The sequence below is a fragment of the Mustela nivalis genome (genome assembly GCF_964662115.1).
Source record: "Mustela nivalis genome assembly, chromosome: 1".
NCBI lineage: Eukaryota > Metazoa > Chordata > Mammalia > Carnivora > Mustelidae > Mustela > Mustela nivalis.
In genome coordinates this window covers 10,624,809-10,649,695 of record NC_139020.1, presented here as the reverse complement: position 1 = coordinate 10,649,695, position 24,887 = coordinate 10,624,809, and the positions used below count along the sequence as shown (strand labels likewise).

The following is a 24,887-nucleotide window of genomic DNA, read 5'->3' as shown; positions in this document are numbered from 1 at the left end:
CAGCACAAAATGGAGGGTGAAAGACCTGCGCTTGGGGACTTGATCCACCAGTCGGTCAAGCACGTGATGCTGAGCACACCCCAGGGCCCCTCAACCTCTTTCCTCATTTGAAAGTAGGGTGATGTCTGTATCACAAGGTTGTTATAAATTGTAGGTATGTGAAGTGGTCTCTAATGTGGCATCCTATATGGGGAAGGGGGGAGAGATATGCCAGATTAAGGGTATTTTACTAGGGAAAGGCCTCCTTGGAGGACCGATGGAGCAGGAGTCATCCTAATGCTCTATTAGGAACCAGGAGTGCTGGGCAAGCCGTTGAGGACCTGAGATGTTCACAGGCAGTACCAGACGGACTCTGTCATGTGACTGTCAGGTGAGTGCTGTCTCATCAATTGATCTTTGGGGTCAGGTGATCCCGGGAAGTGGGAGATGGTGGAGCCAGTAATTCATGTTTACTGACATCTTGACATTTCCGAGGACCTCGACTAAATTCTTTGATATCTTGCTCCCCTCTTGTAGCGACTGTGGAAGTGGGTGTTGTCGCTCCCATTTACAGGGGAGGAGACTGAGGCTTGGAGAAGCTGGGGTGTCCCCGAGGTTGGAGCAGCAGAGCAGGCTTGCACGCACACTCCCTGGGCGATCCCGGGACATGTTCCCAGCCACCCGGCGACCGTCCCAGGGTGTAGAGCAGCTAAAGTCTACATCCTGAGCTTTACTGTAGATGGTGTACTAGCCCCTTATTTATGGACTTTCTGGTGGTCTGTGCCTGGCCCGTCCGAGGTAAAGGTTCTAGGCCCACAGGACATCCTTCTAATCCGCAGTGTGATGATGGCTTCACCTGAAACTGGTCATTCTCGGAGGAATCCCTTCAGGCAGCCCGGTCAGGTTAACTGTCATCGTCAGAGAAGCATGTCTTAGCACCTTGTGTTGGGTCCCAGCTGGTGGAAACAGGACTGTACTAACATTTGCGGTGCTGGCTTGCTGGTTGGCTAGAAAGCCCTCTGAGAATTGGCAGCACCAGCGGGCTGAGCTTTTCAGCAACCGGGGCTGCCATCACTGTAATGGCGGCTTCCAGCGGGAGAGAACATCCCAATTTCCTACTCTGGGCCAAACGTCCTGGCCATTCCTTGGTTGAGGACATGCACAGGGGCTGGGGTTGCTTTTCTGCTGGCTTCTTTTGCTGAATAACCAGCTCTCACCCCCACTCTGCCCCCAGTGGGATTGAGGGAACGAATGCCTATTAGCAGATTAATGGCATTCTTCTAGTAGATTCTAGAATGAAGACATCTTTTTGGCAAGAATCTGAAAGCCTTTACAGAAAGCATCAATGCCTTTACAGGTAATAGAACAATACGTCTTACAATGAATCACTTTGGGGTCAAAACAAGACCCACGGGACTTAGAAACTTATTAGAGCCATCAGATGAGCACAGGCTGGCCCTCTCCAAAGTACCTTCTACAGACCCAATCCACCGGACTGGGTGGACGGATGCAGGACACAGCAACAGGCGTTGGTCCACGACGGGCAGAAGCTGTAAGAAGCATGGAGAACATGGTGCCCGTGTCTTGACCGGCCCGGAGGACCACTTCCAGTGTCTGACTGGGCATGGGCACAGACAACAGAAACTCCAGGACAGTAAGTGGCCTGGTTTGCTGGTGTCTTAACTCCACCTGCAGGGTCAGTCCCTCCCCTGGCTCTGGGCTCAGAGGCCAAGGACCCAGGTAAGATAAGATACATTACGAACTTAATAGTGCCTGGCATAAAAGGCCTCAATAAATGACAACTTTTTTTTTTTTTTTTTGGGTTAAGATCTTATCCATTTGAGAGAGAGAGAGACAGAGCACAAGCAGGGGGCAGAGGCAGAGGGAGACGGAGAAGCAGGCTCCCCACTGAGCCAGGAACCTGATGTGGGGCTTGATCCCAGTAAGATTATGACCTGAGGCGAAGGCAGGCGCTTAACTAAGCCACCCAGATGCCCCTTAACTGTTTCTTGTAATGATACAAGCTTCCATATATTCCTAAGAATAATCTACACAAACTAAAATCTCCAGACAATGGGCCTTTTAACCTTTCAACTAGGGGGATTCTGAAATAAAGATAGAAAAATAAGGCTCCCGTATTTCCACTTCAAAAAAGACAGAAAACACGATGTTTTATTCAGGAAGCATTTTACTGTTGCTCCAAGTTTAGGAATTTTCACCGACAGAAAATCAGCACTTTCAGAAAACCTCCCGCATGGCCCTGCTCAGCTTCTGAATCTTGGTTTTTGCAGACATATCAGCGTATTTCTCTCCAATACGGACAATCATTCCACCCATGATTGATGGATCAGTCTAGAACACAGGTTGGAAACATGAAAAAGCACTGACATTTCATTGATCAAACAGAAAGATGAAAAGTGCTTTTGAAAGGTCTACATGCTGCATAAATCAGGGTGTTACAATTACATCTAGAGAAAAGCAGAAGTCAAATTGTGCCTGGAATCTGCAATCATTTAAGTGGAAAATATAAAATTTCTAGTACAAGCAACTGAGTATATCATCAGATTTATTTTTCACTTTCCATAGCCATTAAACTGTCAGACAACCTGAGGAGACATACCAGACATAATTAGAAACCTACCTTAACTTCCAATTTTAAGACTTGGCCTTTACTCAGGAAGCTCTTGAGGACCGTTTTTAATTCAGTAAGAGTGGCTTCATCTAAAGGCTAGAAAGGGACAAAACCACTCTTTAAATTTAAATAAAGCACAACAGAAACTTTCCACAGTAAAAGGCCGAAAATCTCACTGGCACATACCCACAAGACCGGCCTGGTGAATCCCCGTGTGGAGTGGCCGGGGAGCCATCGGGGAGTGGCCGGAGCCCTGTGAGCACAGCTCCCTCCCCGTCTCTGCTGCCCGGAACTAGCAACTAGCAGAGCTAGGAACTAGCAGTGCTGCTCAGACCCAGGCACAGGGGAAAACCCGGACATGAACGTGCCTGAGGACACAGCCTCTTCTCTGTGCAGCTATTTCCCCGGATGGAAAGCTGCAGTTTAATCTGGTCCTAGAACCCCAAAGCCCCAGTTAGCAGGAGCTCTAGAGGCACACCCCTACCTTCTTGGAGCCTCGGGGAGGGCCAGGGAAGGTGGGGGGCAGCTCTGGCCTCTCCTCTGACAGAGCGAACACTAGCAGTTCAGCCCCTCCTGACCCCACTCTTGCTCCTGGTGAGATGTGGGCGAGTCAGGCTGAAGGAGAGGCCTCTCACCTGTCACAAATCTGAGCTCCCCACCCCGACATCTGGGAGTCCAAAAACTAGCAGAAAAGTCTTCTCTCTTTGCACAGATCTAACAATGTCTCTTGTGAGGGGTGGTGCTGTAACAATCTATCAGTGTTTTGTTTTTTAAGATTTATTTGAGAGGGAAGGAGAGAGCGTGCATGCGTGGGGGGGGGTGGGGAGAGGAAGAGAGACAAGCAGACTCCCCACTGAGCTAGAACCTGAAGCAGGGGCTTGGACAAGCCTGAGATCATGACCTGAGCTGAAATCAGGAGTCGGACGCTTAACTGACTGAGGCCCACAGGTGCCCCAAGTCGATCGGTGTTTCATCAAAACATTATTCACTGAGCTTCCAAGGTGGGAGAACCTCGAAGTATGTGCACACCTTCCACTGAGACGCATACTAGGTGCCGGGCATTTTACACCCACCATCTCCTGGAATCTAGAGGATTCAGGGCAGCGAGAAGCTCTTGATTATTAATCAAGAAGTGATTTTTTCCTTTTGTTTTCAAACACTGGAAACCTATTTACTCAATAAGTTTTAGCTTCAAAAGCTTCAAAAGCATTATCAACAGTTGGTTCTAAGAAACTTTACAACAATATGCACCTTTAAAGAAATCACGTCCTTTTATCTCTGAGTGACCTGCACCAGGGCTTAGCCACGGGGACGGTGTGACCACCTGCCGGGTGAAGCCTCGCCCGGGCTCGCGCTGGGGAGAGCTGCTGCGGTCCCAGTGCGCCGGGGTGAAGGCCGGAGCTGTGCTGATTCTCGGCCAGTTATGTGCTTCCGTGGCACCAACTACGGAGCTACAAGTGTGCAAATGTTACTACGTGCTAAAATGTCTCTTTTTTGCGCTCTTTTGGAGAGTCAGAGTATCTTGTAAACACCAGAAATACCAGACAAGGTCAGGTGTTGTGTATTCCAAGCCAATCTACCATCCTCTGCTGATAATTAAGCCCCACAGGTTGCTTTCCTGTAGCAAGTGAACTGCAGTAGGAAGGAAACAGGTATTTAAGACATCAACAAAATTAATTCTGGGGACGCAGTGTAGCTTACGGAACATGTACTTCTGCAAGAGAGGCCCATGTTCAAATCCTGATTCCATGTTTAGTCACCTTGGGCAAGCCGCTTAATTTCCTGTGTTTCCTCATCTATAAAATAAGGATAATTCTACCTCACATGGAACTCTGCTATTAAAATAATAAGTTATAAAGTACCAAGCATACAGCAGATTTCAAAAAAATGTTGTCATTACGGCCCATTTCAGCAACACAACAAGATCAAAGGGCCTATGTGCTCAACGCTCCCATTCACCATCACAGAAAATTAGACACCCCAGTTTCAAGAGTCTACTTAATAAGATATTTACAAAATATCTCCAACTAGTAAAGGAAAATAACCACTACTTCCCAATACATTTTTAACCAGTCTGGTCCTTCTGAGTGGTCACTGGTTAGGGAGGCACGAAGAAGATACACACTGGCCCTTCCAGAGCAAAACTGTATAAGAACCGAAGTCAACCTCCTAAGTGACAAGTCACCTTTACCAATTTCTGGATTTCAGCCCGTTTTTTCCTGTTCATTATGCAAAATGTGACTCATGACATGTCAAAGCAAATCTAGCGGCACCAGGCTGCCACTTACAGATGCGGTGGTCACTGTGCACGGTACTTCCCCACGGTGGACGCTCATCATGGTCGAAAAGGCAGAAATGACTCCAGGGGTGTTGTCCAAGCGACCGTTCTCCGCAAGCAAATCTGGGAAAGGGAAGGTTGTCTCTGTAAGATGAACCTCACTCGAAACAGATCACTCATGAGATATTATATTCACCTCAAAAACAAGCTTAGATTTGTAGTCTTAAAATACCATATTCGACGTCCTTTAAGAATGTGAATTAAGAGGATGCAACTCGTTATTTAAAAAGTATACTCAGTGTTGAAAAGAACCAGCACTGACTCACATCTAAATTAGTAGCATGGGTATGGGGGGGGGGGAGGGAGTCTCACAGATCTGCAACGGCTGCCTTCTTCACAGCTTGCCACGTGACTCTCTTACTTCTGGTTGGAGTCTAACCTCAAATTGACATAGATCCATATTCAAAGATGATGACATGAACGCACTTTCTTTGGAGCTCATACTCTGGTTGACCAAGGGACTTTAAAAAACAAGCCAAATGCACCAACGAATGCAAATGTCTTCAAGGACAGAGTCACAACCACTGGCTCCAAGCCATTTTCTTGGTATGATTCCCGCTGGTCTCCGCCATAAGTTAAAAGTACTGACTGCAATTACTTTCTTACATCTTAATATGCTTTGGACAGTGCTCCTCAAGCTTTAACGCACAATTAATTCACATGGGGAGCTAGTTAAGGCGCAGATTCTCATTCAGCAGGATGGCTAAGTCCTGAGATTTTCCACTTCCAAAAGGCAGGCAATGTTAACGGCTCCTGGTCCATGGACCCCATTTCTGGTAGCAAGATGTTCAGGGGCTTCAGTGGGAAAGATCTAATACTTACTGATCAGGTTGGATGTGAGAGGAGAGAATCTCTCTTTTGCGCTCATGTCATTTAGGCTTTTCACTTTCACGGAACGCTTGATGTAGGGATTCATAATGGAAGCAGCCATTTTGGGTTCCTTCAAGATTTGCTGAAAGTACCAAAAAATATTACAGCATTAATGATTCTAGCTGTCACAACATACTTTATTATGAATCACATATTTCGTTAATGAAGTGAGCACTCAAGCACATATGAAGAAAAGTTTACAGTCAAGTAATTTTCTTTGCCTTTGAGAATACCATACCTTGATTTTGCCCAGGATATAATGGTATTTCTTGAAAAAAATTTAAAAACACTTTATATAAAGTTTCTTAAATTTGTGTTTGCTTTTCAAGAGAGATAAAAGAAACTAAGCAGCCAAAAGAGTCAATGACTGCCTATGCTAATGTTATTTAATGCAGGTAGGACTCTAGATTTTCACATACTATGAGGAGGCCAGTGATGCCAATACCTCAGGTGCAGACCTAGAAAGGAGGTCTGATGGCAAAGGAGGCCTCCTTGTCATGCACTTTCCGGGGGCCTCTCCGTCTCAGACTGATTCTGACTCCGTCCAGCCTTTTATAGAGCCCGTGAGACCTCTGGTGTTTCCAGAGCAGCCTCAGTCCGGCTGGGAGGGAGAGCGGACACACAGTGGGAGTGCAGCTACCAGAGACTCACCTCCCCCACCGCCCCTGCGCCATGCATCTCCATTTTGTTAATTCATAAATGTCTGTTTTCAGTGACCCAGGGTAGCTTCTGGCACCTTGCTCCCCTCAGTATCAGGCCAGAGTTCAATGAACCAATGGCCTGTTTCCATTTGGACACCTTCCAGTTAAATACCTCCAGTAGCCCCTTCTCCCAGGCTCCTGGCTGGAATTCTGGTTCTAACCTAGGCTGCTTGTCAGGCTAAAACAATTTGAGTGACTCCACAGAAACAATATTTCCCCCTAAAAACTGCTGAGTTACACAAATGAAAGAGCATTCTGGTGTTAGGGGAATGCAGTCCTTCACGTTTCTCATCTTTTTCTGCTGCATCACCCAGCGGGCAGCTCACGGCATCTGCGTAGCACCACCCTTTCCTGCCAGTACTGAAACACTAATGTTTTACAGCATCTTAAGGTTAACTGCCTCCTTTCTATGTCTCTGCACCTTAACTGGTTTCCAGGTTTTAGTCAAATCCCATTCTAATGACCACAGCCCAGGTCAGGCTCATGAACGTGACCACCACCGTTCAGGTTTAAGATGGGCGTAAACGGCAAGCAGTGGGCAGTCATTACCGCCTCCAACAATTCCCATGTGTGATCCTGCCTGCTCTTGCTACCCTCCTCCCAAGCGTCTCCAACAGTAAGGCTGCTGGCTCTGGGTGGACCGTAATCACACCAACTAAGACAGCAAGCGTTACCTGTGGACATAACTGGACAAAAAAGGAACAGAGAGCTAAATCGTTGTCTGCCGAGGACAAAAGTTCCGATAAAAAGCTTAAAATGAAAAATGTACAAAATATGTTAAGTATTATCCTACATGACTAGCCTGTGAGGGTTTTTTCTCCCAAACAGTTAAGATTAAAAAAAAAAAAATCTTTAAAAATAAGCAGATTAAGAATATAAGAACTTCTTAAAACATAAAACCAAAAAAGAGCAAAAATTTTTTTGGAAAGAGTATATATTAGACTCTTCTTCTTTCATCTAGAACTTACTGTTGGGGGTGGCAACTACAAAGCGAAAAGAGAAGGGGAAGCGACAAAATGGGCAGAACTTGTTACCTAGAAAACGGAGTTCAAATCACAGCAGAGATTCTCCTCTTTAATTTACAGAGTAGACTTCTGTTAATTCAACTAATTACTCCTTTTATTTAAAAAAAACGTAAAAATAAACTTTCCCCTGTAAGCTTCATGATCTTTGTCAGTTCTCTATTATCATTACGGAGCCCATACACCTTTCCTAATTTTGCTGCTCGGCAAGCTCTGGTCATTTTCCTCTCACATTTTGGGAATAAAATGAAAATTGAAACTGAGGAAAGGCTTCATAAAGAAAATAAATTCCTGGTAAAGAAGGTTATAATACACTTTCTAAAGACTATTTTGGAAATACCTGAAATACAAAGACAGATTTTCAAAGGGGACTTCTATTTTTTCTCTTAGCCCCAAATCTTGGTTCCTAATAACAATATCCTTGATATGCTCTACCTGTACCTATTATACAATAGGTTCAGAATAGTAAGACCCACTACTCTCACTACCAACATGGTTACAGAAAACCTGTTCCCCCTCCCCTTTTTGGGGTACTCCATTGTCTTTTAGGATATACCTCATTAGGGATACATGGTCAGATAATTAAAGCAAAAAACACACGATGGAAACTTAGTAAGTAATGAACAGAAACGCTACTTACTGCTACTCTCAACAATTCTTTCTCTACTTGTTCCAGTTTATTCTGTTTTGATGCAGCTGAATAAAGAGCAGTGGCATAGCGACCTTCAATACCATATACCTGAACAGGTGGCTTTAAAAGGATGGGGTAGGGGAGGAAGAGTAAAAGAAAACCAGTTAAGACAACATCATATTACCAAGAGGAGCATTAAATATGTATATTAAAAAATGACATCACTTAAAGCACAAAACAGTTTAAACAGATCATCAAGGAGCTATTCTGAAGGGCAATTCTCAAAAAATCAGGGCTGTCTCCTTGGCCGGGTCACTCAATCTTTGAGCTTCTGTATTTTTCATCTTAAAACAAGGTGCTGAGGAAACACGGTGTCCTTTTCAGCTCTAACTATAGAAATCAGTTACGTTAATTCTGAGATGAGCTTATGCTTCCTTGGAACTCAGTAACTGGTCACTTCCAAGTACTGGAGATTTTAAACACTGATAGAAGCCCGTTTTGCACATTAGAGCCAAGAAAACAGGTATTTATCAAACATACACCAGGGTATTTTTATATATTTCATAATAACATTATAAATTCCCCCTACAGTGCCGCCTCACCCATGCTCAGTTTCACAGAGCTCTTTAGCAACTTACTGAGTGCCTCAAGCTTGAACGATTTCTCACAAGACACTGTAGCCTTTTCCCCACACACCATCATCAATATATGACTACATATGCCTGGCAGTGCGATATGGTTGTAGTGGGAAAGCTCAGGCCTTGAATGAGAAAGATCTAGTTCCAGTCCAGCTCTAAGACCAAGCTGAGTAACCTTAGGCAGGTTTTCCCAGAGTCCATTCCCTTTTTTGTAAACGGGAAGACTGGTTACTTTCCATCACTGTAATGGGGTTTTAAGAAATTTCTCACAAAGGTAATGCACGGGCCTGTCACACACCAGGCATTCAACTTATTCCATTCTCTACCCCCATGCACACATCACATTTTGGAAACCATAATGCATGCAGAATGGTTTAGGTAGTACTTATACAAAAATCTATGCCCTAATTGTACTGCTGTTTGACTTACACACTTTCATCTATTTTACAGTTAATTACAAATACAAAAGTTGACATACCCGCACGAGCTTGGAAAATGGCCTGACCACGGTTGTACTAAAGCATCGCACCTTCAAAACAATAAAAACATTTTAAATTATTAGTTTCTGAGCATCATCACGTAGGTCACATGAGCTGCTCTTTATTACCCAGAAGTCAATTTCCCCACTGAAGAATCACCCCAAGTTGCCTGGGAAATTTGCTTTCCCACCAAGTCCTTCATTTGCTAGGAACAAGGAAAGGCTAGGGCATCCAGGTAAGAGAGAGAACACAAATCTGGCTGAAATGCAGGTTTCAAAAAAACACAAGATTTTTGGTGTTTATGTTACCACCCATGAGCAAGGATTTTAATAAAAAATGGGACGACTGCAATCACGATGTGCACGAGATGTCACTTTCTTAGACTCCAAATGCTATAGGAAAATAAAGATTCACTGCAGCACTCTGATGTAAGCACAGGCCCTAGCTCTGAGAAATGTATTTTGTCTACCAAGGAACACAGCTGGGACCCACTGTTTAAAAAATCTGCAAAAGCCCGGGTCACCTGTAAATAATTTCAGTTCTGTTGTGTATTATACTAACTGGCGGTGGGGATGAAAAGACTTATCACTTACAGGCAACTTACCTAAGCTGCAAGGTGTCACGATATGCAAAGCATGGTGCTGATACCTAGTTTATATATAAAGAGAACGAATTTTCTTTCCAACTTCATCTTCTGCATGACTGTGGGTTCGAATCTCAGCTCTACCTACCCCTTCCTGGCTGAGCTGCCAAGGACGAGTCATTTAAACCTTTCCGTCTCATTTTCTTTATAAAAAAGTGAAATGGGCTTTGCAAATAATCCTTAGCATTACTGGTGACCCCTGACCGGTTTAACCACCACCACCACCATCACCACCACAGAAGTTAAGTGACTTAGGGGTGGGCCGTGTCCTTTCTTTGCGGCCCCCCCCTCCATTGCTCCTCAAGCTGCCTGCTTCCCGAGGCTGTACTCGGGGGTCGCCAAGGTCAGGCACGCGTCACCCTGCACCACCTGCCCCGCGAGCTTCCACAGAAGGGAGGAAGGGCTGCCTGAGCTCCTGTGTGTTGCCCCCACTCGCAGGGCCCCACAACGCTGAATGGCGGCTACGCTTCCCCAGCTGTGGCCTCACCCCGTGGCACTTAACGACCTGGTACGTTTCACCCTAGGAGGGATCGTCTCGCTAGTTTTCAGGACGTCCGTTCTCTCACCTGCCGGGACAAGCCAGACACTGCTGGGACAGCCATCTTGTCCAGGAGGCTGTAGGTCAAATCCGAGTTAGAGGGAGAGACGCAAGGGCGCACGCGTGCGTCAGCGTAGCCGCTCGGCCTGCTGGGAAATGTAGGCGTAGGTCTTCAGGCCGCATGCGCAGAGGTCGCAGTCAGGCTGGGATTTGTGGTCTTTAGAAGTGGGTTGGACCCATTGAGCTAGGGGGCTCCGACAGCCCCGTAAGATAAAATGCTTGCGTTACTAAATGGTCCTTAGTGTAGGATGGATTTATTGTCCCTAGTTTTTAAACTGCCATTTAGATACATAGGTGGCGTGTGATCAATTTCACATTCATAGCTAGCTTTATTAGCATCTTTTTACCCCTTCTTTCTACCGCTCCAAAGGGTGTATCAAGGACAGTTCCTCCCGCTGCATAAAAAGTAACGAACCTTCCTGCGGCCGGTGCGGATTCTTCTTGTCCAGTGCCTGGGCCCTGACTGCTCCTCTACCTCCACACCCTTATCTCCACATCTCACCACTGACTCGTTGATTTGTGAGGGCATGTGAGCTTCTGGTGACTAAATTCTTCATTCTGGGTAGGGCGGAGTGATTATCCGAGATTATCTTGGGGTTTGAGCAAATGCGACGTTGAAACTGGAAACCCAACAGTAGCCTTGGCCAGTTTCTGTGCATTCGTAAAAATAGCCGATTTTCAACGTATTTCACCCTAAATGGAGCTTCCTTTTATTTTTCCCTTCTGTATAGAAGAAAACTGGCGAGTAGAGCACGGACCGGAGTTCCCTGTTGAAATAAAGGGGTCCTGTGGGCAATTAAAAAGTTTTTTCCTGTTCAGATATATTATAGGAACACAGATTAATTCATTAACTTACCCTTTTAGAGTGCAGTTTTCTCATCACTACGAAACACTTGTAAAAATGCAGGAAAGTACAAGGAGTGTAGTTGCTGTCTCTTCGATCACTCAGGGGCAGCTGTTGTCATATTTGGGTGTGTTATCTCCCAGCATTTTTCCAGTATTATACGGAGTATTGCAATTGCAATAGTGACGGCCTTATAGATTATTGGGAAAATAAAGAAGTTAGATGTATGTAAAGTATTTAGAACAAAATGCCTGACAGAGTAGCACTCAATGTTAGTTTTTTTCCCCTGAATTAAAAAAAAAAAAAAAATATATATATATATATATATATATATATATGCATTTATTACATTTATGGCTTGCAATTCCTATATAGTTTAGTTTCTTGCCTTTTTCCTTAATACAAGAAAAAAAGGATACTAAATTATATATGGTTTGTGAATACATGCTTACAATATAAGAATATTTCTAAGTTACATCATTTCCATAAGCATATTATGCACAGAATAACCCTTCAAGTGGATATTCTGTATCTTAGTTATTCAATGATTTTTGAACATAATTCAGATCATTTTCAGGTGTTTTTTTTTTCCATTTTAAATAATACTACATCTCCTGAGCATCTTAAATGCAAACTTTTTTTTTTCATACTTAGAATAACATCCAAATAAATTTCCAGAAGCAGCACAACTTGGTGAGAGGGTAGGAACCCTTTAAAAGTTCTTCACCAGGCTGCTTTTACCATACTTTCTGCTTTTCAAAAATCTTAATCTATTTACACTTTTACTAGCAGAGCATGAAAAACCAAGTTTCACTTCACTATGCAAACTCTTTTCAGATGCTATTAGCTTAATGGAAAGTATATTCATTATGCAATGAATGTAAATTTTATTGAGTACCTATTATATGCAGGCAGCTCTTCTATGCCTTGAAGATACAGCGGGGTACAGAACAAAGTGCTTGCCTTCAGAGACCTTATATTCTATGTGAAATCAAACCCCCAACCCCATGTTTCCTAATATGGGGTGTTATTAGATGTGATGCAAATCAAAAGTTCTGGGGCCAGACATACCTGGAAAATTCTAGACTCTCTATTGTATTGATCATTATAAGTGAACTGTAAGGTTGCATAACACCAGGGAGATGCCCTCCACTTTTCTTAATATTTACCCCCAATGCTCTCCAGCCCCTTGGATGTGACCATCAGAGTAGTTTGTGATTATCTGAATTTTAGAGTTATTTAATGATTAATTTATTTACCGGTTTATTTAATGTGATTACTTGAGTTTTAGGGCTCATTTAGACCACATATATGGTTTCATTTTCATGTTGAGTGTCAGGACAACTCTAAGATTAGGTAGTCTGGTACTCCCCCACTTTGTAGGTGTGGAAATTTCTCAGATCCTTTTCAGGCAGCTCATGGAAGAAATGACAGTCCTGGGTCTCAGGATGTACTTCTGAGCGTAGGAGTCTGATGCCGGTGTATACTGCTTACATCTTGGTGATTTGGAGTATGGGAGAGACACAGCAGAAGCCCTGAAGCCTGATGTCTTTGCATTTCAACCTCCCTTCCACCTGCTCTTGGATTGGTGGGTGTTTGCTGAACTCTCACCACAGGCAAAACACTGCAGTGACAGGCCAGGGTCCCAGATGCCAACCCTCGTGGACAAACAGCCAGCAGTTTCCCTGCTGTATGACTGCCATAATTTCTGCTCTGCAAGAATAGGGAATTTGGAAAGGAAAAAAAAAAATGTTATTCTGTAGAAGAAGGGAAAAGACTTAGCATGCTGCTTTTATAGTACCTTCTCTCTGGATAACCTTGAATTATTTAAATGTTGTGAAAACAAAACCTAAGCGTCAAATCTCAACTTTTAAATTTTACGCTGAGTTTCGATTCAAAACAAATATTTTTCCCAGACGTATTTCCTCTGCAAAGGCACCATATGCTGGCATGGAAAACAGAGGCCTGGGGTCATTAGACCCTTAACTGCATGTTTCAACAAATGAAGTGACTTTCCCCTTGACCCAGAAACTCAGAAATCTGAATGAAGGTTAATGTTCAAAATGTTTACTACACTCACTGTTTAAAAAATATTTCAAGCTTTTATTCGAATTTTAGTTAGTTAAAATCTAGTGTAATATTAGTTTTAGGACTAGAATCCAGTGGTTCATCAGTTACGTACAACACCCAGTGCTGATTACATCATGTGCCCTCCTTAATGGCCATTCCCCAGCTACCCCATCTCCCCCCCCCCAGCACCCCCCAGTTTGTTTCCTGGAGTTAAGAGTCTCCTATGGTTTGCCTCCCTCCCTCTCTCTTTTTTTATTTTCTCCTATGTTCCTCTATTTTGTTTCACTTTAAAACAGGAAAGGAAAAAAAAAAAGGAAACATGTCTTAGCATTAAAGAAAGGTTTTAAAAGTAGAACATTGTGCAACCATTACAATGAGATTTTCAAAAAATATTTCACGACATGGAAAATATTTAAGGACACCGAGGAAGAAAATTACAAACTATATTTTGTATTTTTCTTTAATGAGAATGTGTCATTACTATAATCAGAAAAAATAAAAAAGAGCTGCATGATCTTGTCACTTTCTTATGTGCCCCATAAAGGAGAGGGACACTGTCCTAACTTATAGTAACACTCAACTTCTGACATGAAGGGGAATGGCTTGAAGTAGATACATTCTGTAAAGGACCAGCCTCCAAGGTGAACCAGAGCACTTTCAAGGTTTCTTTCCTAGCATTGACTCTTCCATCCTCGGGCCATTTTCTTTAGCTTTGCCAAATGCCTACAGAGGCTGGTATCTTTAGAGCAAAGGATGGTAATATGATTTTCCCCTACACATTTTGTGACACTGAAAGGACTTCGAAAATATTTGCATTATTTGTGTATTTCTTTATATTGGACTGAATTCTGCATCAATTCTCTCTCTTTTTTGGGGCGGGGAGGTTCTGTTCTCCAGTGAATTTATTTTGAAAACTGTGCATGTCGCTTTTTTGAATCGTTGGAGAAAACTGTGTTGGGGGTTTGCAGCATTGAACGCAGGATCTGGGGGCGACAGAGGGAGGACCGGCTCTGGGTCAACTCTCCCCCCAAGCTGGGCACCTGCCTCCTCCTTCCCCTCCTCCTCCAGGCCTGTGGGTCACACCACCTTGAAGCGGTCAAGGTCATGGCTCTGGCTTAGTTTCCTTTGGGTTTCTGAAGAACCATCCTAACACTGGGGGGAGCCATCTCCTCACGTTGCAGACGTAGCCTCTGGCTTCAGAAACAGTTTCTTTCTAGAGCTTTCCTTGCTCAAACCTGAGTGTTAGTGCTCACCCAGCGAGCAAGAATCAGGTCTGACCCGCAAAACAGTCCCCAGGAGATGCTCTCCCGCCGGCCGCGTGTGTTTTGGGCTCAGACAAGTACTGTTCTCCTTCCCACTGCCCAGCCTCAGTGTGGAAGCCAGTCTCAGAAGCCACAGCAGCTCGCCCCTCTAATGTCCCTTCAGCTCCTCCCTGGGCCTCCTCAGCTCTCAGGCTTCCTGCAGCAACCATCAGCTCTCACGACCTACTGGTCAACAAGAAAGCATTGAACACCATTTACCTAAAAAAAGAAAAAAAAAGAGTATATGTATTTTTGGTGCAAATAAAAACGTGTGAACAGTAGAGGCTCTGTTGGAGTTTGGCGGGAAACAGGAAATTATATGGTAAAAAAAAAAGGGGGAAATTACCCATTTTTTTTCCCCCTCTTTGCACAATTATTTGGCTGTAGTAAAAGCGAAAGTAAAAGTTTAGGGCAAGGAATGCATGCCCACTGGAGGGGACGTGCTGGCGGAACGGGGACTGGGGTGTGTGGTGCGGTGGGATTCTGAACAGCCCCGGGGGAGAGCTGTGATCTTTCTGGATCCCAAAGTGGGATGTACTGCGCAAGGGTGTGTCCATCAAACTCGGGGCCAGAGCGGTCATTTGTTGTTGTTCTCAGCGAGAAAGCACCCAGAGAGGAATGCTTGCTTTGAGGTTCCTGGTAAGTTAGGCTGGGCCTCTCGGGTCATGTGGTTCAGAGCAAGGGCGATGCAGAAGAACCCCAGTAGGCCGGTGCCTCAGCCAGTCCTGCGGGGCTGGGAACTGCGCAGGGGAGGTGATTTGAGTATAAAGGAAGCTTTTTCTACCCCTGGGTTTAAATGCAGCCACAGTTTCAGCAGTGAATGAGTTAGTGCGACCTTGCAGATGGCCCCTTGAGCCAGATGTGGTAAGGGATCCTGAAGATTTTCATTTTGCTAACTGAGTGCCTCTCTAGGGGGAGACAGGAGTGGTGATATAGCTTGGTGGATTTTGATCCTGTGCATAGGATTGCTGGATAAAAGGCCTACCTATTTGAGTTTTTAGGCAATACAGGAGTTATGAGGGGGCTGGTCTTTGGAGACTAATACCAAATCTGCAGGAAAGCTGAGTAATTCAGACCCTCTCTATTGTGCTCTATTGTGCTTAAAATGGGATAGAGAACCATCCCTTCATCCATTCATTCATTCATTCACTCACTCAAGTATTAATCCATTTAACAACCATTCACTGGGCTCTAGATCATGACAGATGCTGCAGGAATGAGAGCAACCAAGACGGATCCTGCCTTCAGGGGTGTGTCGTCAATTCCCTTTGCATCAGTTCCTAACTTTTATTTTTATTATTTTAATTTAAAATTTTTTTTAAGGTTTTATTTATTTATATGACCGAAGTTACAAGTAGGCAGAGAGGCAGGCAGAGAGAGAGAGAGACAGGCTCCCTGCCGCACACAGAGTCTGATGTGGGGCTGGATCCCAGGACCCTGAGATCATGGCCCAAGCCAGAGGCAGAGGCTTTAGCCCACTGAGCCACCCAGGCACCCCAGTTCCTAACTTTTAGAAATCACCTTTCCTTTGTTATAGTCTAGAAGAAACTGGTACAGGTGTTTGTTTAAAAATCAAAAGCACGAGGGGCGCCTGGGTGGCTCAGTGGATTAAGCCGCTGCCTTCGGCTCAGGTCATGATCTCGGTGTCCTGGGATCGAGCCCCGCATCGGGCCCTCTGCTCAGCAGGGAGCCTGCTTCCTCCTCTGTCTCTGCCTGCCTCTCTGCCTACTTGTGATCTCTTTCTCTGTCAAATAAAATAAATAAAATCTTAAAAAAAATCAAAAGCACGAATTGCACCTAATTTTATAAACTCTGGGCTTTCTTTAATCTTTGAGTCTTTAAATTTATAGGATTTTCTTCTATATCCGAGCCCCAAAGAGATAGCAAGCTCCTCCTGTCATATCTTGGCAACTAATTGAAGCAATGAAAGGGAAAGAAATGATAAAAATAAATCATTCCAGTTGGCAGAGTATCGCTGTGTGGCTCTCCAAGTGGTTGTTCATCAGAGATGAAGTTGGTGCCATCTTGGACGCGCTGAAACACATTGGTCCCCTTGTGACGATACAATAGTACCTGCTTTTTCCTCTTGTCATCTGTGACAATGCTGTGCACACTGAAATCAACAGAGTTTACATAATCCAGGTCTGCTGATGTTCTTGAGGCATGGAAATTTTCCTTATTTGTGTTTTAACTCCAAAAGTTTCCCGAGAACATTCTAGAAGTAGGCTTTTGGGGGCAGTAGCCATCAATCCTGGCTACTGATTGAAATCAACTGTGAAACTTAGAAAAATACAGATGTCCACTGAAGATGTGAATTAGAATCGACATGTACATTTCATTTTTAGTTAATTACTGAGTTTGAACATTCAATGACTGGATGGGGTTGAAATAAATCATAGCCTATCTATGATGGAATACTATGCTGCCATCTAAAATTATGCTGAAAAAGAATTTCCTGAGTTGAGGAAATATTCATAATGCATTGTTAAGTTAAAGAAAGCAGGCTCAGAGAGTACTGGGTTATAATAGGATGATATTTTTGTTAAGCACTCCTGTGTTTATATGCATCACACAGAAGACCAGAAGGAACTACACGAATGTGTTGAGGATGGTAATTTCTGAGTGGTGATTTTTATTTGTCTTTCCTTTTGCTTTTTTGTATTTTCTAAGTTTTTAGCATCGGTCATATGTTGCTTTTACCCTGAAAAAAATTCTCTCAATAAATGTTAATGGTTTCCTCTTCAGGAACAACATGATAAAGAGGAACAAAGAAACTTGATACACGTGGTTGCTTCATCTGTCCATGCATGCATCTATCTATCATCCATCATCCATCTCTCATCCATCCTTCCATCCATCCATCCATTCATTCATTATCCATCCATTCATCCATCCATCATCCATCCATCCATCCCTCCATCATCCATCCATCATCCTTCCATCCATTCATTCATTCATTCATTATCCATCTATTCATTCATCCATTATCCATTCATCCACCTATTTATTTTTCCATGATTTTTATTGAGTCATAAATTTTTTTCATTAGTTTTCTTTTTTCTAAAAAAATTTTATTTATTTATTTGACAGAGAGAAAGAGCACAAGCAAGGAGAGCAGCAGGCAGAGGGAGAGAGAGAAGCAAGCTCTCTGTTGAGCAGGGAGCCCGATGTGGGGCTCGATCCCAGGACCCTGGACTCATGACCTGAGCTGAAGGCAGATGCTTAACCAACTGAGCCACCCAGGCACCCTGTCTTTTTTTCTCTATTATTAAGACAAAGATGCCTTAAGCATCTGCCATGTGCTTGGCACTGTTAGTAGGCACTTGGGCTGCAGACCCAAATCTAGTGCTATGGCTCTCACTTACCCTCCAGTATGCCTTGATTGGAGAAGTGTCTGTTCATATCTTCTGCCCATTTTTTGATATGTTTGCCTGTTTCATGTGTGTTGAGTTTGAGGAGTTCATTATAGATCCCAGATATCAACCTTTTGTCTGTACTGTCATTTGCAAATATCTTCTCCCATTCCGTGGGTTGCCTCTTTGTTTTCTTGACTGTTTCCTTTGCTGTGCAGAAGCTTTTGATTTTGATGAAGTCCCAAAAGTTTATTTTCACTTTTGTTTCCTTTGCCTTTGGAGACATATCTTGAAAGAAGTTTCTGTGGCTGATATTGAAGAGATTACTGCCTATGTTCTCCTCTAGGAGTCTGATGGATTCCTGTCTCACGTTGAGGTCTTTTATCCATTTTGAGTTTATCTTTGTGTATGGTGTAAGAGAATGGTCGAGTTTCATTCTTCTACATATAGCTTCCCAAGAGGCTGTGAGGAGCTCCTTCAAATGCAGAGTTATTCCCTCAAGCCTTCATGGGGAGCAGTTCTAGGTGGGGCCTGGCAATTTCCCATTTTAAACAAGTGCACCCCACATGGTTCTGACACAGACAATCCCATACCAGCCTTTGAGAACCTGTGAGGAGTGGGCCCTTGGGCTTAAGCAGTTTAAAGTCTACAGCTGATGAGCAATGTCAAAATGCAAAAATCTCGTTTGTTGGTTCCATCATGGAATTTGACTTAAGTTCCTCCAGGATCCATAACCTCACTATCTCATTTTAGAGTGCAACAGTTTAAGTGGGTTGACAATTGAAATGTGCCCAATCAGGTTGCCAGCCTCCTTGAAAGACATTAGATATGGCAAACACCTTTCTTCCTTAAGGACAGTCAGCAACAGCCCAAGAAGTAGTAATATTCCTAATAGTGGCCACCGTTTCTTAAGTGGTGAGTGCATGCCAGCCATATCTCCAAGCACCGTAGACTCATTTACTCAAAACCCTGTGGGTTACCTATAGATATGATCACCCCTGTTTGACAGAAGAGGAAACTGAGGTCTAGCGAGGTTAATGAACACACGCAAGCTAATACGGCCAGTCATCTTCCAAGAGTCCATGGGCTCAACTGTGATATTGTCCAGCCCCCAACTCTCCAGGTGGCCACTAAGCAGCCTCCTGATGTGACTCCACCTCCAGGGCTCCAGAATATTGACCACCTAGGCAGCTTTGGATAGGTGGCCCCAGCTGAGTGTTTCCTGGTGTGAAATTATTATTTAACTTCAACCTTCTAAAACTGTGCCCTTCATGGTTGTAGCTAGTACAAAGTTAAAAACACTTGATAAAATGCATAAAACACAGCCAGCAGCATATTTCCAAATCACGTTGTAAGCCAGGCAGCATTCACTTGAAACACATCCTTGGGGGCAAAGTAGTTACGAGAACTTCCATGGAGTCAGTACACGGGGGTATCCATTGAGCCAGGACAAGCTGGGAAATGGGGGAGACCTGGGCCCTGTGGAAAGAGCCTGGGGAGGGCATCAACAAATGCAGAGAAGTTTACTACAGTTTTTGTTCAGGAGCCAACCTGAGACTGAAAGAAGACCTGTCTTGTACCCTACCACCAGACATTTTTTCACTCTTCTTGTTAATAGTTCCATGTGTCATTATCATGATTTCCATTTTTTATTTTATTGAGATATAGTTCACATATCATATATTTGTATACCCTTTAAAAATGTACATTTCAGTGGTTGTTATCTGCAGGAGGTTGTGCTACTACTACCACTGTCTAATTCAAGAACATTTCGTCTGGCCAACAAGAAATGCCATGTCCATTAGCAGTTACTCTCCATTCTCTCCTCCCCCAAGCCACCAGCAAACTGTGGTGATTTTTAATGGCTAGATCTTCTCTCTTTGAATAGATTACAAGAGACCATGGAACTCCTCACTCTTGGCACACAACAGGTGCTTAGTAAATGTTTTTCCTCGGTGATAAAGCTCTCAAATGCTCTACTCTTTTTCTGACTGGTATGATAATTTTGAAATTCTATTAAAGAACCACAAGAAGGAAACATACAGCTGAGTTTTACTTTTTTCTCGTTCCCCTCAGCCCCCCGCACTTCGGAAGGTCTAAACTCAGAGGTCTCATGTCAACAGGATAAATATTTTATTGGTCTTATTTTTCATTCAGTTTGATTTAGGAAAAGACAAGGTCATCTTGGGTCTTACATTGTTACACGGATATCGGCAGGTCAGTGGTGTTTCATGTTTCTCCTGCTCCTAAAAATACAGTGAGGAAATTCACAGCCTGGACTGTGGGAAAAGGAGAAGAAATGCTGAAACTCTGAAATGCCTGGGTCTGAATTGGTTGTTTACAGAGTGAAAAGCAGGTCACACATAGGCTGAGACGCTACTTCCGTCATGCCTGGGAATCTACAAACTCAATTCTCTCTCATTGGCAGAACATGAAAGCTAAAGATTATCCCCTAATCCTGTGGCATTTTTTTAATCCATGGAATGGGCTTTGCTGCTCAAAAATTTTCACTTAAAGTCACACACTCTCTGGAGATACAATTATTTTGTTTACCCCTGCGGTATCTATGGAAAAAGGTGTTGGAATGAATGTCTACAACAGTTACTGTGGATGAAAATGGTTTTGTCACTGTCCAGGAGTGACCACCCTCCCTCCATCCCAAATTTCCACTTCTTTTTAAATTCAAGCCGTGGCAGCTCCTGTGATAGCTTTTCCTTGAAAAATAAGAGCATAACATTAATGCATTGCCAAAAAGTAGAGAAAACCTGGATGTCTATCGATGGATGAACAGATAAAATGTGGCCTATCTGTACAACGGAATATTATTCAGCCATAAGAAGGATGAATTTATACAGGCTACCACGTGGGTAGATATTGATAATAGAACGAAAGAAATGAGCAAAACCAGACACAAAAGGCTACAGATTGTAGGATTCCATTTATATGAAATGTCCGCATAAAGGCAAATTGACAGAGACAGAAAGTACAGTGGTGATCGCCAAGGGCTGGGGACGGGTGGGGAGTGACTGCTAACGGTCACAGGGTTTCTTTTATCAGGTGATGAAAATGTTCTGGACTTAGACAGTGGTGAGGTTTGTACGACTTTGTGAATATGTGAAAAACTGCTAAATTGTCTATTTTAAAAGGGTGAATTTTATGGTATATAGGTTATTTCTCATTAGAACATGTGAAAAGAAAGTATTTGCTGCAAAACAACCCAAGGGCTTAAAAATAAGAGTAAAAAGGGAGTATCTGACCTTATTTTGTTGGTGCCTGAGATGACTTAGAAGCTCTGTCCAAGAGGCACCTGCTAGAGTAAGACCATTCCTCTCTTCACCACTGCAACTCTTGCTTGGATCATGGAACTAAAGAATTTTGACAGCTGGGCAGGGCTTAGAGATTCGAATCTGTTCTCCCATTTGTCTGGTGAGGGAACTAGTCATAGGCAGTAGAAACGACAGGTTCAGAGTTGCCATATTAGTGGCTGAACTGGACCTAAAACCTTGCTTCCTTTCCACTTGATGTATATTACAGCTGTTTTCCTCCTCTATTCAAATACGATTGTACATTCTACAGACCTTAATCTTCTTGAAACACAGATCTTAGGTTACCTCCCCGCTGAAAAATAAAAACCTTCAATGGCTCCCCACTGCCCTCGGTCTCCTGTTTGCCACTTGGTTCCCATGGCTCCTTGGATGGACAGTCTTTGCTGCTCCAAAACACAATATCACACCTTTGTTCAATATCACGTTTTGTTACTAAACTTTGTATATTTTTATGTCTCCCCGCCTCAGTGAAATCCCAAATTTCTTGAAGACTCTGATCATGTTTTGTGCATCTTTGACCTCTGAGAACAGGGCACAATGCTGTTCCTTGAACTTGGTAGTGTTCAGGAAATATTTGTAGATCAGTTGATTCCAAATTCAAGACTACAGTGTGTCTTTGCCTGGATAAATCCAAAGCGTATCTTAGAGGAGGTCTGGCGACAGGTGACTCTTTCATGCCACATCTCTTTTGTTGGAGAATGAAGACTGCATTTGATTTTTGGAATTAATTTGGACAAAAAGATTCTAGAAAACTCTCATGAGGTGAGATTTAGTTTCAAAAAGGCAAAACACATGGACTTTAAAAAGAAAAAAAGAAACCAACGTTATTTTTGAAATAACATTTTTTTGGTGTTACAGAAGTAATTTGTGTTCCTTGTAGAACATTTAAGAAAATTCCGAGAAAGTTCCAGGAGTATAAAGAAGAAAATAAAAAGTGTCCATAATTGTAGCCCCTAGGAACTATCTATTGATAATCTTTATTTTGTATAGCCATTTTTCTCTGTATGCCACAGATACCTCCTTTACAAAAACGAGATCCCATTCTGTAACTTGCTTTTTGTAACTTGCTTTTAAATTAAATGAGAAATAAAAAAAAATGTAATAGTTCTGCATTAAGTGGGAAGAATTTTGTTGCTGTCAACTCAAATGATTCATTCTGATGACATGGAGAAAAAAACAACTCAGTATTTGTTTTGCTTCTTTGCTTTTCTTGGTGCAGGAAAGAGTAACACAGAGGAAGAACAGTTCCGAGAACTAAGAAGTGAGTACCTTTCTAGCTACTTTCTCCCTAAGGGACGTGGAGCCATGTCCCCTCTCTGGGTCTCTGACTTCTCACCAGTTCTGTGAAGGAACTGTATCTGTGAAGGTCCTTTTCTAGCTCTTGACTTCTGTGAGCTTTATGATGCCCCCCACCCCGTCTGGTCTTTGACCTGTGGTACTTCAGAGCCTTCTAAGTGCTTAGAAGACAGGGAATATGACTGTTTTCCCCCTGGTTTATGCCAGCACGGTTCCTGGCAAAGAACTGTCCCTCAATAAATATTTATTAATGAATGAATGAATGAGACTGCCATGAATACGATCCTTTGTCATGAACATCGTTAGAACACATGGTCTGCTTTTGGAAGCACCAAATAGGAATTCTATATTTAGGTTCTTGGAATTGGGATAATAACATAACTAAGTAATACCACACGCTGATTGATTAATGGGAAGTAGTTGCCTATCTTCAGGATTCCATTTGGCTCTCCCTGTGGCCCCAGTAAGGAAGATGTTACCAGTTCCATTCTGCAGGTAAATGAGGATGGCCAAGTTCTACTGCTGACCTCCTAATTCCGGGGCCCTGGTTCTTTCTGCCACACTGCGCTGTCTTTTCCCTCTGAACGGAAAGTTACTGTACATTCGGGTGAACTTAAGGCAGAAGTTCTCAAGATTTAGCATCCCTAAGAACTGCTGAGGGCTTAGCAATCCACATTGAAATAATCACTTGGGGTGATGTTGGTTCAGGTGGTCTGAAGAGTACACTTTGAGGCACACTAGCTTAAAATATTTCAGATTCAGTGTTTTGTCAAGCAGAGGAGGTGGCCATGAGAAGACCATTAGGATCTTCATCAAGCATCGGTTTGCCCAAGTTTTGATTTCCAAGGAGACCGGGGAATAACGATATAATAGTTGATGTTCCTTATGGGTTTACCGTGCCAGGAGCTTTTCTAAGTGCTTTACATACATTATCTTCTATTAATTCTCTGAAGAGCCCTGTGGGGTATGCCCTGTTACTGCCTCCATTGTACAAGGAAACTGAGGCTCAGGCAAGTACAGCTGGCTTATCTTTAATCAGGTGAATTTCACAATAGGATTAACTACTCAAGTCCTAGTATTGCCAGGTTAAGGAAACCTAACTCTTAATTATTTTTATGACAGCTGGGGGAGGCTGGTGAGTGTCATTGGCTGATAGGGAGAGTAATTCATATTTTGGCTTACACATTCATGTCTTTTCCCTTACGTCGATCGCTCTTGGTAGTCGTGAAACTGGAAAACAAAACAGAACAATGAAACGGATGATAGTCACGCCGTGGCCCCTTCTTCCCCTGGGAGACCTAGAACCAGCACCTGCTATATACCGGACCTAACGCTACTTCTACCTCAAAACTGAACTGTTCCTTTGGGGCTATTTGAATGCTAACTACTGACCAGATATTTGACCATGTTAAGGAATTATTGTTTCTTTCTGTTTTTTGTTGTTGTTTGTTGTTTCTTCTCTCTCTCTCTCTCTCTTTTTTTTTTTTTTTTTGGTATGATACTGATATTGTGATAATGTTAACAGTATTTCAATTTTGGAGCTTTGTCCTAAAATATGCACACATGAAATATGAAAAAGGTTTTGGATTTGCTTCACAATAGTTCAGTTTGGGGGGGTGATAGATGAAACCAGATTGGTTTTAGGACGATAATTGTTGAAGCTGGTTATGAACATAGAAGGGTTTATTATATGATTGCCTTCGGTTTTGCATGTTTAAACATTTTCCTAATAAAGAGTAAAAAGTAATTACCTGTCTTACGTCCCTTTCACTCGGCAAGTCGACTTAATAAGTTTAGCTGAAGCACTCGAGGTTAATAATGGATTAATATGTAGTTGCTGCAAGAGAACATTTACATTTTTAACAAGGATCGGTGATGTCTTAATCCGAAGAAGCGAATGTTTTGGAAATTTCAAGCATTACCCCCGCCTGATGGGAGAAGTATTTTGTATCAGCTCAAACTTTCTCCTTCCCCAGCTTACCTGTGTGTAGAATTGGCCTTGATCCCTGACTTCGGAGACACTTTTGGTAATCATTATCTTTTCTTTTTTGTTGTTGTTAAGATTTTTTTTTTAATTTATTTGACAGAGAGAGAGAGAAAGAGAGAGAGTGAACAGGCACACAAGCAGGGGGAGCAGCAGAGGGAGAGGGAGAAGCAGGTTCCCCA

The 24,887-nt window shown here is 43.0% G+C and overlaps 1 protein-coding gene and 2 long non-coding RNA genes across 4 annotated transcripts; 2 read left to right on the top strand and 1 right to left on the bottom strand.

Annotated features, from left to right (window-relative positions):
• Window positions 1-2,149: 2,149 nt before the first annotated feature.
• Window positions 2,150-10,628, bottom strand: ATP5PO (ATP synthase peripheral stalk subunit OSCP). Its single transcript, XM_082723249.1, has 7 exons — window positions 10,500-10,628; window positions 9,290-9,340; window positions 8,183-8,293; window positions 5,772-5,901; window positions 4,900-5,012; window positions 2,621-2,707; window positions 2,150-2,331 (listed from the first exon to the last, which is right to left on the bottom strand). Exons 1-7 carry the CDS (start codon window positions 10,533-10,535, stop codon window positions 2,218-2,220), a joined length of 642 nt encoding a protein of 213 aa, XP_082579375.1. The 5' UTR covers window positions 10,536-10,628; the 3' UTR covers window positions 2,150-2,217.
• A 67-nt stretch (window positions 10,629-10,695) lies between these two features.
• Window positions 10,696-24,468, top strand: LOC309860801. 2 transcript variants are annotated; one of them, XR_014309642.1, is made up of 4 exons: window positions 10,696-11,093; window positions 22,645-22,686; window positions 23,156-23,216; window positions 23,944-24,468. It is a non-coding gene; the product is annotated as an uncharacterized lncRNA (long non-coding RNA). The 2 variants fall into 2 exon arrangements; XR_014309643.1 differs by having other exon boundaries at window positions 10,696-11,272.
• Window positions 14,914-18,229, top strand: LOC309860813. Its single transcript, XR_014309650.1, has 2 exons — window positions 14,914-15,385; window positions 17,837-18,229. It is a non-coding gene; the product is annotated as an uncharacterized lncRNA (long non-coding RNA).
• Window positions 24,469-24,887: the final 419 nt, after the last annotated feature.